The sequence below is a fragment of the Marmota monax genome, unplaced genomic scaffold, assembly GCF_021218885.2.
Source record: "Marmota monax isolate L192 unplaced genomic scaffold, Marmota_monax_Labrador192_F-V1.1 WCK01_AAM20220418_F8-fsc00892, whole genome shotgun sequence".
Taxonomy (NCBI): domain Eukaryota; kingdom Metazoa; phylum Chordata; class Mammalia; order Rodentia; family Sciuridae; genus Marmota; species Marmota monax.
The window spans coordinates 76,128-90,587 of record NW_026694480.1 but is presented as its reverse complement, the minus strand read 5'-3'; the positions used below and the strand labels follow the sequence as shown (position 1 = coordinate 90,587).

At 35.1% G+C, this 14,460-nt stretch overlaps 2 protein-coding genes across 4 annotated transcripts in view; both read left to right on the top strand.

The window, feature by feature from the left end:
• Positions 1-481, top strand: part of LOC124075592 (ufm1-specific protease 2) — a 29,086-nt gene extending 28,605 nt beyond the window's left edge. Inside the window, exon 12 of the mRNA XM_046419099.2 lies at positions 243-481. Within this exon, the coding sequence (XP_046275055.1) occupies positions 243-281 (39 nt within the window). The 3' untranslated portion in view covers positions 282-481. The remainder of the gene's footprint in view (positions 1-242) is intronic.
• The window catches only part of Lrp2bp (LRP2 binding protein), a 32,347-nt gene that overhangs the window by 12,302 nt on the left and 5,585 nt on the right, over positions 1-14,460 (top strand). For 2 of the 3 annotated variants that reach the window (XM_046419102.2, XM_058571217.1), the window contains 6 exons: positions 243-348; positions 1,611-1,737; positions 2,706-2,818; positions 3,672-3,785; positions 13,193-13,335; positions 13,414-13,519. In XM_046419102.2, the coding sequence (XP_046275058.1) occupies positions 243-348; positions 1,611-1,737; positions 2,706-2,818; positions 3,672-3,785; positions 13,193-13,335; positions 13,414-13,519 (709 nt within the window). Of the gene's footprint in view, positions 1-239; positions 349-1,610; positions 1,738-2,705; positions 2,819-3,671; positions 3,786-13,192; positions 13,336-13,413; positions 13,520-14,460 lie in introns of those variants that run through there. The other variant, XM_046419103.2, reaches the window with a different exon arrangement.

Below are 14,460 nucleotides of genomic sequence, written 5' to 3'. Positions count from 1 at the left end.
AGATAAAATAATAAAGAAAAAACACTGGTGCAAGGGCATCCCACCTGTCTCACTTACTAGCCCCTGCGACATTGGGTGATTTAACATCCTCACCACGCCTTATTTTCTTCATGTGTCCAATAGATCTCATAATAGTCCCTGTTTCATAAAATTTTGTAGAGTGAGTGCCTTCAAAGCACTTAGAACAAATAACAATATCTGATATTTAGTAAAAACTCAATAAATCTTTTTTTATATTCCAGACCCTCTCCAACACTTCTTTTAAGCTACAGCAAAAATAAGACTAAGCAAAAGAAACATGTGCAGCCTTACAACCCCAGAGGACAATATGAGTTCAAACAATGTAAGGTATTGTTTTCTGATTTGCTACATTTCTGATGCCCTTACTGAATGTGACAAGTAAGTTTGTTTGTTTGTTTGTTTTGGCTATAATAGCATTCTGGGTTAATATCTTCAGTGAAAATAAAAACTTCTACCTACAGTTTCTGAGTGATACTATATACTATCTGAAACATCCTACTTGAATTGTTGTTCTTCTAAATACCTTATCTAATATTGCTTCACCATTATATTCTTTAATGCAACCACAGATTTTGTGAATCACATAATCAAATAATTTTATATATTTAGAAAGGAATATATAAAATCCCATAGTTCAAGCAACTTATATAATTAGTCCAAACTACAGATGAAGACATCAATTCTTAAATTTGCTCTTCCAAACTTACAAAGATAGTTCAGTGAATTTTTTTGCTAATAACATATCCTGCATTTCATTCTTATTTAATGAAGTAAATTATTTTCTAAAAATAGCATCCTGTAATTATATAAATGCATCCTTCCAATCACACTGAGGCTCTCTTGAGTAGTTAGTTCTCCTATCTACCAACCAGGAACCTTGACTGGAAGCCTGTTCCTGATTGGTGAAACTAAGCTGTAGCAGTAGAATGTCAAGGAGTAAACAAAAAAGCACAGGAACAATTGAGTTTGCTGTCTCACTACCTTCAGCATAGGCCAACCTGGACTCCTTCATCCCAAATGAGGTGGCCTCTACATTTTATATGAAGGCTCTGATTGACCATTCAACTGTGATATGTCTTATAACATGGCAATCCAATACAGATGGGAAGACAAAACTGAACAACACAGCTAAAATAAAGGGTATTCCCAGGTAAAGTGGACAAATGATTTCACTTGACATAGATTACTTTGATGAGCTTCAGTTACAAGGCTGCAGGAAGTTACCAGCACACAGGAGCTATTTCTATGGACAGTGTCACCAATTTCTATTAAGTGGCAGCAGTTGTGGTGGGTGCCATGACTCACTGCAATGTGTGAACTCATAGCCAGACAGGACTCGCAAACAGGTTTCATCATTAATCCCATATGGTGTAAAAAGGCATGGAGAGTAGCTAAGGCTTGTAGCTGTGGAGTGTCCTGTTTTCCAGGAAAGAATGTTCACATCTTGGAGCTGGTGGCTTACTGTCCTGTCGATAGGCAATGAGGGGAGGATACCTTTTATAATGGGTGCTTACTGGGAATGTAATCTCTATTTGCACTTTTCCAGAGACAGAATTTTCTGCCATCTTGTTTTTTAATCTTGTTTACAGGATACACATTGTGGAAACAGGATGAAGTTGACCAGTGAAAATTTGCCCAAGAACCCCTTTTATACATCTATATCTCAGTATGCTGCTAATCACCCACAATTCTTCCAATGGAGAAAGGAAAAGACTGGTACAAATCTGGATATTTAATCTTCCTTTAGAAAATATTTTTTATTGGAATTTCATTATGTACAATAGCATAAACAAGACAAGGAATGTATCTTAGTGATTTCAAGGAAGTGGTTAACTTTACAGCCCTTTCTAGGTTTCCTGCAAGAATCTGTGAAATTAACTACTTAATTTGGTAGCAGATTATCAGTGGAAGAATCACACAGTTTGGTCCTGATTCTTATTTTACCCTGAGAACGTAATAATAGGCTTTGAGGAAACAGAAGCCAAATATCACTTCTATCAAAGAGAACAACAATATGCTTTACTTGAAAGGGGCATTTAAAACTACCCATTTGGTTTCCTTTAGATTTTCAAAAATTTAATTTGGGGTGATCATCTTATTTGATGAGAATAGTTCTGATTACAGCTCAGAGTTAAGAATTTAACTCACCTGCAAGACAGCTTTGCCCAAAGAAAACTCAAGGTGTGCATACAAACTACATTTTCGAGGGGCTGGGGATGTGGCTCAAGTGGTTGCGTGCTCGCCTGGCATGCGTGCAGCCGGGGTTCGATCCTCAGCACCACATACAAACAAAGACGTTGTGTCCACCGAAAACTAAAAAATAAATATTAAAGAATTCTCACTCTCTCTCTCAATACTTTCTCACTCTCTCTTTAAAAAAAAAAAAAAACTACATTTTCGAACTCTGATCCAGTAGTGACCAGGGTTAGTCTGAAAAATCAATGAGTATTTCTTGATTAGACCAGGTAAAGTGTGAGGTACTGTGGTAATGGTGGGTTTTTTTGGTTGTTGTTGTTTTGTTTTTCAAGTGTTACTTTTTCCTTGAGCTAAGAAGGCCAGATTGAGGAACAAGAACTAGGAAAGAAACTAATATTAGTATTAACAGTGCCAGATGAATTGATATAATTTTTGAGAGAGAACATTCACATTGTATGATTAATAGAATTTTTACTTTCTAAAATCAGATCATTACAACCATTCTAATTTGGTGGATAAAGCATTGCAGCTCTTGAAGGAGAGAATAAGAAGAGGAGATGCTCTGGCATATTTCCTACGGGGTCAACTATATTTTGAAGAGGTATCATTTTAAAAAAATTTGTTTTCGTTCCCTATAATTCTGTTGTTAGATTCTCCGAGCAAATTTTCATGTAGAGTTCCTTATGTTGTTATACCAAGAAATTCTGTCAAATTATCTGAATTATGGTTGTGGCTTTAAGTATGATACACTACTACCAGCTTAAGGAGATCTTTGATCTTTTTTCAGAGAAATCATTTTAATAATGTCATTTATCAGACAGATTTTTGATATAAAAATCCATTTCCACATTAAAAATTAAAAATTGAGTTTACACATTTTTGCTCAAAATATTTAATATCATTTATAAGATACGTTCATACTAATAACAATTGAAGGCCCTGATTCTTCTCTAGTTCTTAAAAGTGGCTTTATAGTGTGAAGAGGCAATTTCCCTTTTTTACTCACATTATGCTAGAATATCCTGGGAGGTGAACCTAAGAAAACTATGCAAACTAACCATCCCAACTTCAGTAAAATAGCCTCAATTCTTCATCAAATCCCAAGTTAGACTTGAAAAGGGAACATCTCCAATCCCTCATGATCCATTGAATATTTGGGCAGTTGTTCACCCACATCCCACTTTCTCTCTAACCTTTTAATGGCATCTTCATTTATTCTGGAAACAAATATTTATTGAAGACTCTTGCACTTGTCAGTCTGAACTGACAGCACAGTGGCTAACAGTGTGACCTCTCAGCTTTGGCCCTGGGTTCCAATATAGCTGTATCACTTATTACTGTGTATCCACTTAATACTGTGTATCCTCGGGCACAAATAAACTCATGGTGCGCCTCTGTTTGGGATTACTTTAAGATCATCATAAAAATAATTAAATATTTTCTGGGGGGTTTAGGGTTGGTATGAAGAAGCATTAGAACAGTTTGAAGAAATCAAGGAGAAAGATCACCAAGCAACTTACCAGCTGGGAGTAATGTATTATGATGGGCTGGGGATCGCTGCAAATGCTGTAAGTTATTGTTTTGTTTACAGAGTTTAAGATTTCATTGTCAATGGATTATTTTGTACAATTAAATTATGTCTTAATTAATAAATCTCCATTTTTCATTTTAATATCTAATTCCATTTAATATCTAATTCCATAATCTTCATTTCTTTTACAGTATAAGAGCAGCAAAAAATAAGACATAACTTTGTGCAAAAATATTTTAAAGATTAATGATATTATTTTTACATTTATGTCAAAAAATTACTTTTGTCTTTCTCCTCCTCAACTGTAACCTCAGGTTATCAGTTCTTCAAAATCCTTCCAGATGCTTATGTAACCAGGTTCAACTATCAAAAAGAATGGACTTTCTTATATTGAAACAGTGGACTCTTGAACATGTTAAAATATTTCCTAAAATTATTATAGATATTTTCTTCGAATCTAGTGACCTTAGATAAAAATAGAATTTTATGTACTGTATTGATAGTAAAGACAGTTGTCTGTTGCTCTAAATTTTGAGATACCAGGTCAGAAACAATACTGGGGAAATTCAGATACTTTTTTTTGGCTGAGCAATTATATTATCAGTTTGCCAGGGACTTTTTTAATTATACAAGTTGAGTCACTAAGGGTCAATTAGAATTTCTGATTCAATAATATTTCTTTCTATCATTTGCTTTCAATAACATTTCTTTTTAAAATGATTTCCTTTATTTAAAAAAATTCCAAAACTACATGACCATTTATAAAAATTTAAAAAATAGGCAAAAATAAAATCACTCATATTCTATATTAACATGAACACTTATTATTTTATGAAAACAACTTACCAGAACTTCATTGTGAGATCATATAGCCAATTGCCTCTTTGTATATGTTTAATATGCATCTCCCTGTCTCTGATTCCACATCTAATTCATCTAAAAACATATTACTTGAAATGTACACAAATCCTAATATTTAAGCAGTGGAATCTGTGAACTAGTACCATTCATAGTGACTATTGTCATCCTTGAAATTGCTCTTGAAGGACACAAATATGGCTAGAAAATCAATTTCTTTTTTTTTTCTCTTTTTTTACTGGGAGCACCTACTGTGCAATCCTTGAGGTAGGTACTCACCCTCACTTTTGTGGCCTTTTTGCACTAGATTAGTTGGATTGATATATTATTTAATTATTTGTGATTCCACAAACATTTGGAATGATGTCATAAACAATACTAGGTGCTGGAGAGTCAAAGATGAGTGTAAAAGGCTTTGATAACCTGGTGCAGTTGGGTGTCCTGAACTGAGATAGATACTCACTAGGCTCAAAGGTTGTCAGGAAGTTTTCATAGAACAGTTGACACAAACTGAAACTTCCTGGTAAGAAAAGCATAAAAGGCAGGGTACAATTGCAAAACATATAATGTAGCAACCTGGGAGACTGAAGCAGGAAGATTGCAAGGTTGAGGTCAGCCTGGACACTTAGTGAGAACAGCTCAAAATAAAAAATAAAAGGGACTGGGAATGTAGTTAAGTGGTAGAGTAACCCTGGGTTCCATCTCCAGTATTGAAAAAACAAACCAATGTGCTTTTTAAAAAATATCACACAAAGTCTCAAGACATTTCAGAGATGTACTCTATGGCTATGTCACTTTCTTCTTTAGTATTTATCAGTTTTGCTATAATGAAAGATTAGTCAATTGACTTCCAGAATTAATTTGGAAATAGAAAAGTAAAGGAGGACACAGAAAAAAGTTTGAGGGATGTAGTTATTTCTTCATGAGGTTATCTGGTGCTGTACTGTGTTCATTACCTAAACACAGTTTCGTGAAACTACCCGTGTCTCTTTCTAGAATTGAAAATTGTTTTGAGGTATTTGTTTTATAGTTATTTGTGCTTTCTAATTCAGTGGTCTTCTATTTACATTTGAATACTATCAAGGCTAACCCATCACGTGAGCTATGGGATTATTTAGCATAAAACTTAGAAATAAGTGCTTAGGAAATGATAAGAATGGTAGGATTATATTTAAAACCATCTTCTTTGGAAACCTTCAAAATATACATATTCTCTAACCAGAGAGAATTTACAAAAACAAAAATCAATAATTTAAATTTTCCAAAGAAATAATGAATGCTCAAAAGATTTGCATAAATTTCCCTAGTAAAAAAAGTACACATTTGCTTTACTTAAAGCAAATAATACAGAAAACATTTTCAAATGGTTAACTGAAGATATTCCAAAGAAGTATGCATAGAAACACTCATTGAAACTTAATGGAAAAAATAGGTATATAATGATAACTTTAGCCATAGTCAATATGAAAAACATAAAAGGACAAAGCCTATGTGTGCCAAACATCATAGCATCAAACTACACAAAATGTGCTAAAAGTCAACAAAATATTTTAAATTAAAATAATAAATGAATTGATTAAAATTAAATTATTTCAACTTCTTAATGTGATAGGTGATTTTCAGTAAATGATGGATAAATTATGTAAACTATGTAGGATCCAGACAATAAACTTTCTTAAATGACTTTTTAACACTGTGGTTGAGGCACCAAAATTGAACATTTTGTGTTTGAATGCAAAGAAAATCATAGCATCACTCTCCCCCCAACACACACACACACACATACACACACAAATTGTGTGTGAAAACTCCATTCCTTTAGATTTAAATGAAATGTATCCAATTTCCTCCCACCGCTACAGTTTCATAGATTATCAAAATCAAAGAACTTCAATCATAAGTAATTTAGAGTGTCAGTAATCGCCTCTGCTTTTTTCTTCATTGTCTTTTGAATATCTTTTAAATTTGTCCCCAGCCTTTTATTCTCATTTTTTTTTCAGTTCAGACCCACAATACCCCTTACCTGATTTATAACAAAAGCTCATCCCCTACTTCTGCCCATGTACCAAATTCATCATTCATACTGCCACCAAGGCCATCTTTCCAAAATATCAATCATGTCCCGTGTTTCATGTCAAAAGGTAAAAATAAAGGAGCATAAATTGGGAGGTTTCCATGGGAAACCAGGTATTTGACTTGCCAAGAAGAGAGGCCATATAAAGTAACGTTTATTTGGTAAGTTCTCCTTGGCTCAGAATCTGGCTTTTAGCCTTTCAATTCCAGAAAACTTATCATGTCTTTTCCACAGGTTGATTAACCTTTTGAAATGTGAATGATGAGCCAAACCAAGTTATTGAATTTCTGGCTATTTATCAGCACACCACAATCCCAAAGCAGCTCTGAGTCACCAAAACATAGGCAAATTTATCTCATGTTTCTCACCCAAAGCAGTTTAGTCATCTCTCTCATGGCCTTTGCATCCTTCAGGTATCTTCGAAAGCTTTTGAGAGGCTTTCTATGATCATATTATCAAAACAACACTCTTCTTTAGTTTCTAACCCAATAACTGCTGTTCCAGTCCCCCCCACAAGCTCCAAATTTCCCATGTCTGCTTGACTGCTCCCAGCAGGGGCTTCACCACATAACCTCAGGCCCAGCCATCTATGACTGTATCTGACTTTGGCACCCAGATTCCACGTGGAAGTTTGAGTTCAGTTGGTCCCACCAAGTGTAACAGCTGGATCACTTGGCTACCACAAAATATACACTGTACTTCTCAGGTCATCTGTTTTCTCACAGCTTCTTGACCATGATGCTTTTTGTTATAACTCCCTCTCCTTCTGCCGCTTTCTCTTCTAAAACCTTACAATTGGCCAATAATGTCTCCCTTTTCTCAGATTGCTTCCTGACCTTTTCAGACAACTGGTTGTCCCACCAGCAGCTCTCTTTCATTGAAGTTTCTCCTTTTAGTCTCCAACGTACCATCTTCAAGGGTGGTGCTGCCATTTTACTTATATCCTCCAATTAGACTTTCAACCATTGTCTCATCTCTCCACCCACACAAAGTACCTACTTTTAAGTTTATACCCTCCATTGCTTTCCTAGTTCTATCAATTTCCTGGTTGTTGCTCACTTCCTTATATTATTCTGAAGGCTTTGACTCTGTTTAGTTTTCTTCCTCATGTCATTCCATCATTTGATCTGACTTCAGTGTCCATGAGAATGGACAATCTAACACCTTAGACATAGAGTTCCTTGACAGGCCCAATGCATTTCCAGTGTCCCTTGCCTCTTCTCCATTTCAGCCATCCACCCACTGTCCATATCCTCAACCATATCATCCCCTGAAAAATCTTGTTTTACACCACATAAAAAAAATTTAAACCCCAGTATTCTACCACATGACCACAGTCCTTGGCTCTCCAGGTCTCTTATTTCCTCACTGTTAATAAACAGACTCTGGGTCTTAGTCCAATCCTTCAGTCTCCATTTTCTCCTAGTCTTGTAGTCTTGTAGATTTACCTTCCTATTCAACTCTAACCTCACATGTGATCATGGGAACCAATATTTCATCTTTTCTTATTGCAACTCCCTATACCACATCTTTGAACTGCACATTCATAGTTCCAGGATGCTTTTCCATTCATTCATTCTCACAAATATTTATTAAGTACCCATCATTTACCTAGTACTTTTCTCAGCAAAGATATACCTAGAGGAAAGATAATTAGATGAACTATGAAGAATATAAAACAGGTTTATATATGAAAGTAGCTGGAAATGGCATTTTAGATTGGGAAGATCTTTATAGTCTCAGATTGAGAAAGCCACTTTGAAGACATGAAAAATCTGAGCAATAAGGAGTAACCATGTACAGCTAGGTCTAGGAGAACATTCCAGGCAGAAGAAATGACTAATTCTAAGGCCCAAGAAACAGAAAGAACAGAATCACTGAAATGTAGTCAAATTAGAGAGACAGGGTCCAGACCTCATGAGATTTAACAAAATGTGGCCAAAGGCATGATTCATATTCTCAATGCAATGTGAAGTCACTCAAGAGGAGTGGAATAAATGATTTACATTTTAAAAAATCATTTGTCTTTTATGTAAAGAGTGAGTTGATGCAAGAATGGAAGCAAGAACTCCAGTTAGGAAGCCATGTAGTTCAGATGATGACTTTAAAAAAATTATGATAGTGATAGTGGAAATAAAGAAAAGTGGGAAGATTTAGGATACATGTTTTAGAGGAGACAGGACTTTTACTAAAAGTGGGATGGCTTTTAATAAAAATGGGATGACTGAGTGAGGAGCAGATATGATGTATGATAGAAATACCCAAAAGTTTATATTTGAAAATTGGAGATGTCAAGTAGAGTGTCAGGAATTCAGTGGTGCAGTCAGAAGTGGAGATATAAATGGTGGATTAACTGTGGAGCAGTGGTAGTTTTGGTATTAGATTGCATAAGATTGATGAATGTGAACACAGATAGGGAAGGCAGCCAAAGACAGAGATTGGAACCATCCATCATCTAATGGTGAGAGGAAAAGAGCCTACAAAAGAGAAGGAGAAGCATTATCCAGGGAAAATGTAGGAAGGTCAGAAGAGCATGGTGATCTGGAAAAGTCAAAATGACGAAAATATTTCAAGATGGAGGGGGAGTGATCATCTGTTTCAAATTCTGCTAAGAGGTAGAGTAGAATGAGCACTATCTACTGGATATGTTTAGATGAATTTCATTGGAAACCTTGACAAAAGCATTTTCAGTGGAGTCATAATGGACCTTAACTGGTTGAGGAGTTATATGGAGGTAAGAAAGTAGACATAAGCACAGAAGTTTGCTATAAAGTAGAACAAGTAATATGTACAGTAACTAATGGAGATCATGGACTCAAGAGAAATTCTCCCTACCTGCCCCCATCATAGATAGCACAGTATGTTTGTAAGTTCATACACAAAATCCGGAATTAAAATTGATAAATAAGGTAAGATGATAGGTCTAATGTTTCATTTGATATCCTCTGTTTTCTTGGTGAAATAAAAGTAAAGCTATATGCTCACCTCAGCTGTATGTGTCCTAAAATTGAACAACACAGAAAAAAATTAACACCATGAATAGGGATGACATGTAAATTTGTAAAGCATTTCATGCTCTTTATGAAACTAAAAAGTAGAAAAAAAATAAAGTGAAACTATGAGCTGAGGAGGAGACAGGAGACGGGTGAGGAAGCTTAAAAAAAGATAAGGTCCCAAATAATGTCTTATCCATTAGGTTAGGTAAGTGGAAGACATAATTGAAAAGACAAATTCATAGCATTGCTTACCAGTGTTGAGGGCCTCCTCTCAAATTTGTGGTTATAAATTTAAAGAAAGTTGTGTCATTATGGTTGTGGGGTTTTCCAACCATATTTAGCTGCTTAAGGACAGCAGAAAAATGGGGCATTTGCTAGGTGGTCCCATGTTATGAATAAAAAGAGGGGAAAAGTATTGAATTTAATTATGGATATAAAATAAATTGGGTAACATGGGAAGTCAGAACCCAAAGGAGTAGAGAGAGACGATGAAAATTGGTAGGTTCAGAGCTGGAGTTGTGGCTCAGTGATAGAGTGCTTGCCTAGCATGTATGAGGTGCTGGGTTCAGTTCTCAGCACTATATATAAATAAATGAAGGAAATAAAGGTCCATAAACATCTTAAAAAAAAGTAAAAAAAGAAAATTGGAAGGTTCAATGGGTTGCGTATGGCAACTCCAAATCAGAATGACTTGAATGTAATTATATAAGGAGATCAGAGGAGCAAAGAGATTCTGTGAGTTCCTCTTTACCTAGGATTATATTTTTAGCTTGAGCATACAATTTCCCAAGGTAAAAGGGGCAAAGATAAAATTAATTTTTCACCTTCTTTCATTAATTTATCAACTTATTCTTGATATAATTTGATTCACAGTCTGGTTAAACTGTGTATGTTTTATGTGAAAGACTTAAAATGTCTGTTTTCTTTTTTGTGGAGCATTATAAGGTCACTATTATCCTAAAGAGATAATAATGACATTTAGGCCCCAACATTTGGAGAAGCTACAAGTGAAATTTGAAACTAGGATTGAGGGGAAAATGCTGCCAATTTTTTCACTGAGATAAATTGTGTTGAGGACAGTGGTACCCAGGTTTCAGAATCTGAAAAAGTTTTGGGCAGTTTCTCTAGCATAAGGCAGAAATCCTTTGAATAAATTTAGTGCAAGAATCAGGACACATTGATTTATGTAGTTCATGTTATACAGGTTGATTGGGCCATAGTGCTGTTCATCATTTGTCAGTTTTTCTATTTTTCAGAGACACTATTTTCACATCTTGTCTCTAATTGCTACCCAGATTCAACTTTATGTATTAAATGAAATCATAATCAAATTTATTACAAGAATTTTTATGAATCTCAAGTTGATTCTAAATTTCATATGAAAAGGGATATATACAATATAGTCAGTCTAATTTTAAAGAATGAACAAAGGGAGGGGGAGGGGACTTACACTAATAAATAGCCAAATATATCTGTTATACTTAAAATAATGTGAAATTTGTTTAGAAATAGATAAATAGATCAAAAGGTAACAAAATACTGAGTTTAGAAAGGGCCATGTAGATGTATGGGTATTTAGTGTATCATAAAGTAATTAATTCAAATCTATAGAAAATAGTGATGGGACAATTTGAATACCATTTGGTATTCTATTTTGATTTATATATTTTTGAGCTGTATATTTTTGGCTTTGTTTTGTTTTTAGTAGTTTCCCTAGACAGTATAATATGCATCTCTAACTGATAACCATTTACATAGAATCAATGCCAGATTATTTCAGGTAAAAATGTAGGAACCCTGAAGAGAAATGTTTTTATTTAACACCCTCCAACCTTGGTGTTATTTGCTGTGGTATGTGTGTTATATTAATAATGCTATCAACTTCAAAATATTTCAGCTACAATTCTATTACCTCAAAAATAATTTTTGGGTTAGTCACAAATCTTTTGAAAAACAATCTCACTATCTACACATGTGTATTTAGTGTGTCTCTGTGTGTGTTCTTTGATATTTGCTACGTATTTACCATATTGGATGCTCATTTCTTCTATCAAGATTTGCCATCTGGCATCATTCCCCACTTCTTTGGGGGAAGTGGAACCTTGGACTTCCTCTAAAGGGCATTTTTTGTAATACAGGTCTCCAGGTTCAGAATTATCTCCAATATTGATTATTGAAAAATGTCTTTAATTTGCCTTCAGTTGTGACTAATTATTTTTCTAGTTAACAATATTTTTTCTGCATTTTAAATATGTTACTCTAAAGTCTTGACCTTCTTTATTGCTCCTTGAAGTCAGTCATTGCAAAGTCAGGGACTGCAAATTGGTGCAATCACTTTGCAAAGCATTATGGAGAGTTCTCAAAAAATTAGGAATGGAACTACCATTTGACCCAGTCATCCCACTCCTCAGTATATATCCAAAGGATTTTAAATCAGCATTCCACAGTGACGCAGCCACTTCAATGATATTTATAGCAGCATAAATCACAATACCTAAGCTGTGGAGCCAAACTATGTGCCCTTTAACAGATGAATGGATAAGGAAATTGTGGTATATATACACGCAATAGAATATTACACAGCCATAAAGACGAACAACTTTATGACATTTGCGAGTAAATTGATGGATCTGGAGACTGTTGTGCTAAGTGAAATAAGCCAATCCCAAAAAACCCCAAATTGGAATATTTTCACTGATATGTGAAAGCTAAACCACAATAAAGGTGGGGAGGGGAAGAAGAGAAGTTCAGTAGATTAGATATAGAGGAATGAAGGGAAGGAAGGGGGCATATGAATAGGAAAGACAGTGGAATGAATCTGACATAATTTTCCTATTTATCTATATGAAAATACCTAAGTGAATCCCACTATCATGTATACCTACAAGAATGGGGCCCTGATATGAATAAGATTTATGCCATACTTATATAATTTTACCAAAATGGATTCTACTGTTATGTATAACTAAAAAAGACTCATTAAATAATGTGAAAGAAGTTACTGGCTATTCTTGTACTTTGGTAAATGTTAGTTACTTTTGGTAAGTGCTGTTTCAGGACCAGGGGTACAAAGTGGGAGGGAGGAGAGGAAAATGCAACGCATATTAAGACTAATGCAATTCTGGAAGCTGTAAAAATGAAGATTTCAGGGCTGGGGTTGTGGATTAGTGGTACAGCGCTTGCATAGCATGTGTGAAAGGCACTGGGTTTCATTCTCAGCACTGCATATAAACACAATAAAGTCCATTGACAACCAAAATATATATATTTATATATTTTTAATAGATTTCTTATATCCCAGAGCTCCTGGGAATGCCTGAGTAGAGATGTATTTTTAAACATTCTTTCCTATCTTATCTCTACCCTTTAAGAATCCAAAGCAATCATACCCCTTAGGCTGAGATCTCTGACGTCAAACATCATGTCCAAGAGCGAACATTGTGTGCTATTGGGAGAAAAACTCAGTTTGGGTAAAACTAAAAACTAGGTTTTGTTTGTTCTTTTCCTTTGTGGGAGGAAAAAGGAGTGGAATATATGAAGAAAATTGTTGATTCTCCATGTCCCAAAGCAAGACACTTAAAATTTGCTGCTGCTTACAACCTCGGAAGAGCTTATTATGAAGGAAAAGGTGTTAAACGATCAGATGAGGAAGCTGAAAGGTAATTGTACCTGGAAACAAGATTTTGTTTTACTGAAATGCTGAAACAGGGAGTAACTCACCTTGCTTTCTCTTTTAGACTGTGGCTTTTTGCTGCAGACAATGGAAATCCAAAAGCTAGTGTGAAGGCTCAGTGTATCCTAGGATTATATTACTCAACAAAAGAACCCAAAGAGTTAGAAAAGGTAACATTCCCTTTCTTCTTCTTTTTTAATGCTAGCATTACATTTAGATTCATATTTGCTTCATTCTTTTTTGAGAGAACAGTGGGGAATAAGTGTGTAGTGTCAAATGTGTCTTGCATTTCCTTTAAGATGTAAAGAAAGTTCATATTTTAGGATCTCAACGCTCATCTCATACCTTTTACTCATCTGTAAATGCTGTTTTCCCTATTTCTACCATAGGAGAGAGTATTTAGAGGTGAGAGTATTTTGTATAAAGTTACATATATAAAGCATAACATTATAAAAGCTATAATGGTCCTGAAATTAATGCCCAGATTCTCTTAAGTGTGAATAAATAATATCACCTTTGATTTGAGGAAATAATCAATGAAACTAAGTAAAATATATCAAGAATTAAAAGGTAAATCCATTTAAGTTTTTCACAGAAACATAATCTCTTCGTCATCAATGATGGGAACATTGTCCAAGAAATTCTACAGGGAGAACTGATTTCTGCTTCTATGAGAGAAATAAATGGCAAATTAGTAAGAGGCAGATAACAACTAAGACTATCCTCAGATAACTGAGCAGCCACTTGTAGGTAGATTTTTAAAGTAATTCAAATTCACCATAATAGAGCATCAAGCAAATGCGCTTGAGACCACATACAGCTTCCATCCTCAGTAGTCTTTGATCTTGGCAGCTGCCTTCTCTACCACCCGGCTGTGGCTCTAACTTTTCCTTAGTGTCAGCAGCTCTTCTCTCCCTTAGGAGACTCATTGCAGGTGTCCTCAAGCCTTTCACTTCTGATTTTACACCATCTTGATCCTTACTCTGGAAAGTTTGAAGCCTGAAACAATGCCAGCTGATCCTCCCCTGTTAGCCATTCTTGCCTGTGTCGTCACCAGTACGAAGTGGAGAGAACTCTTGCTGGCCTGTGCATTCAGTGCTTGTGTGCCATA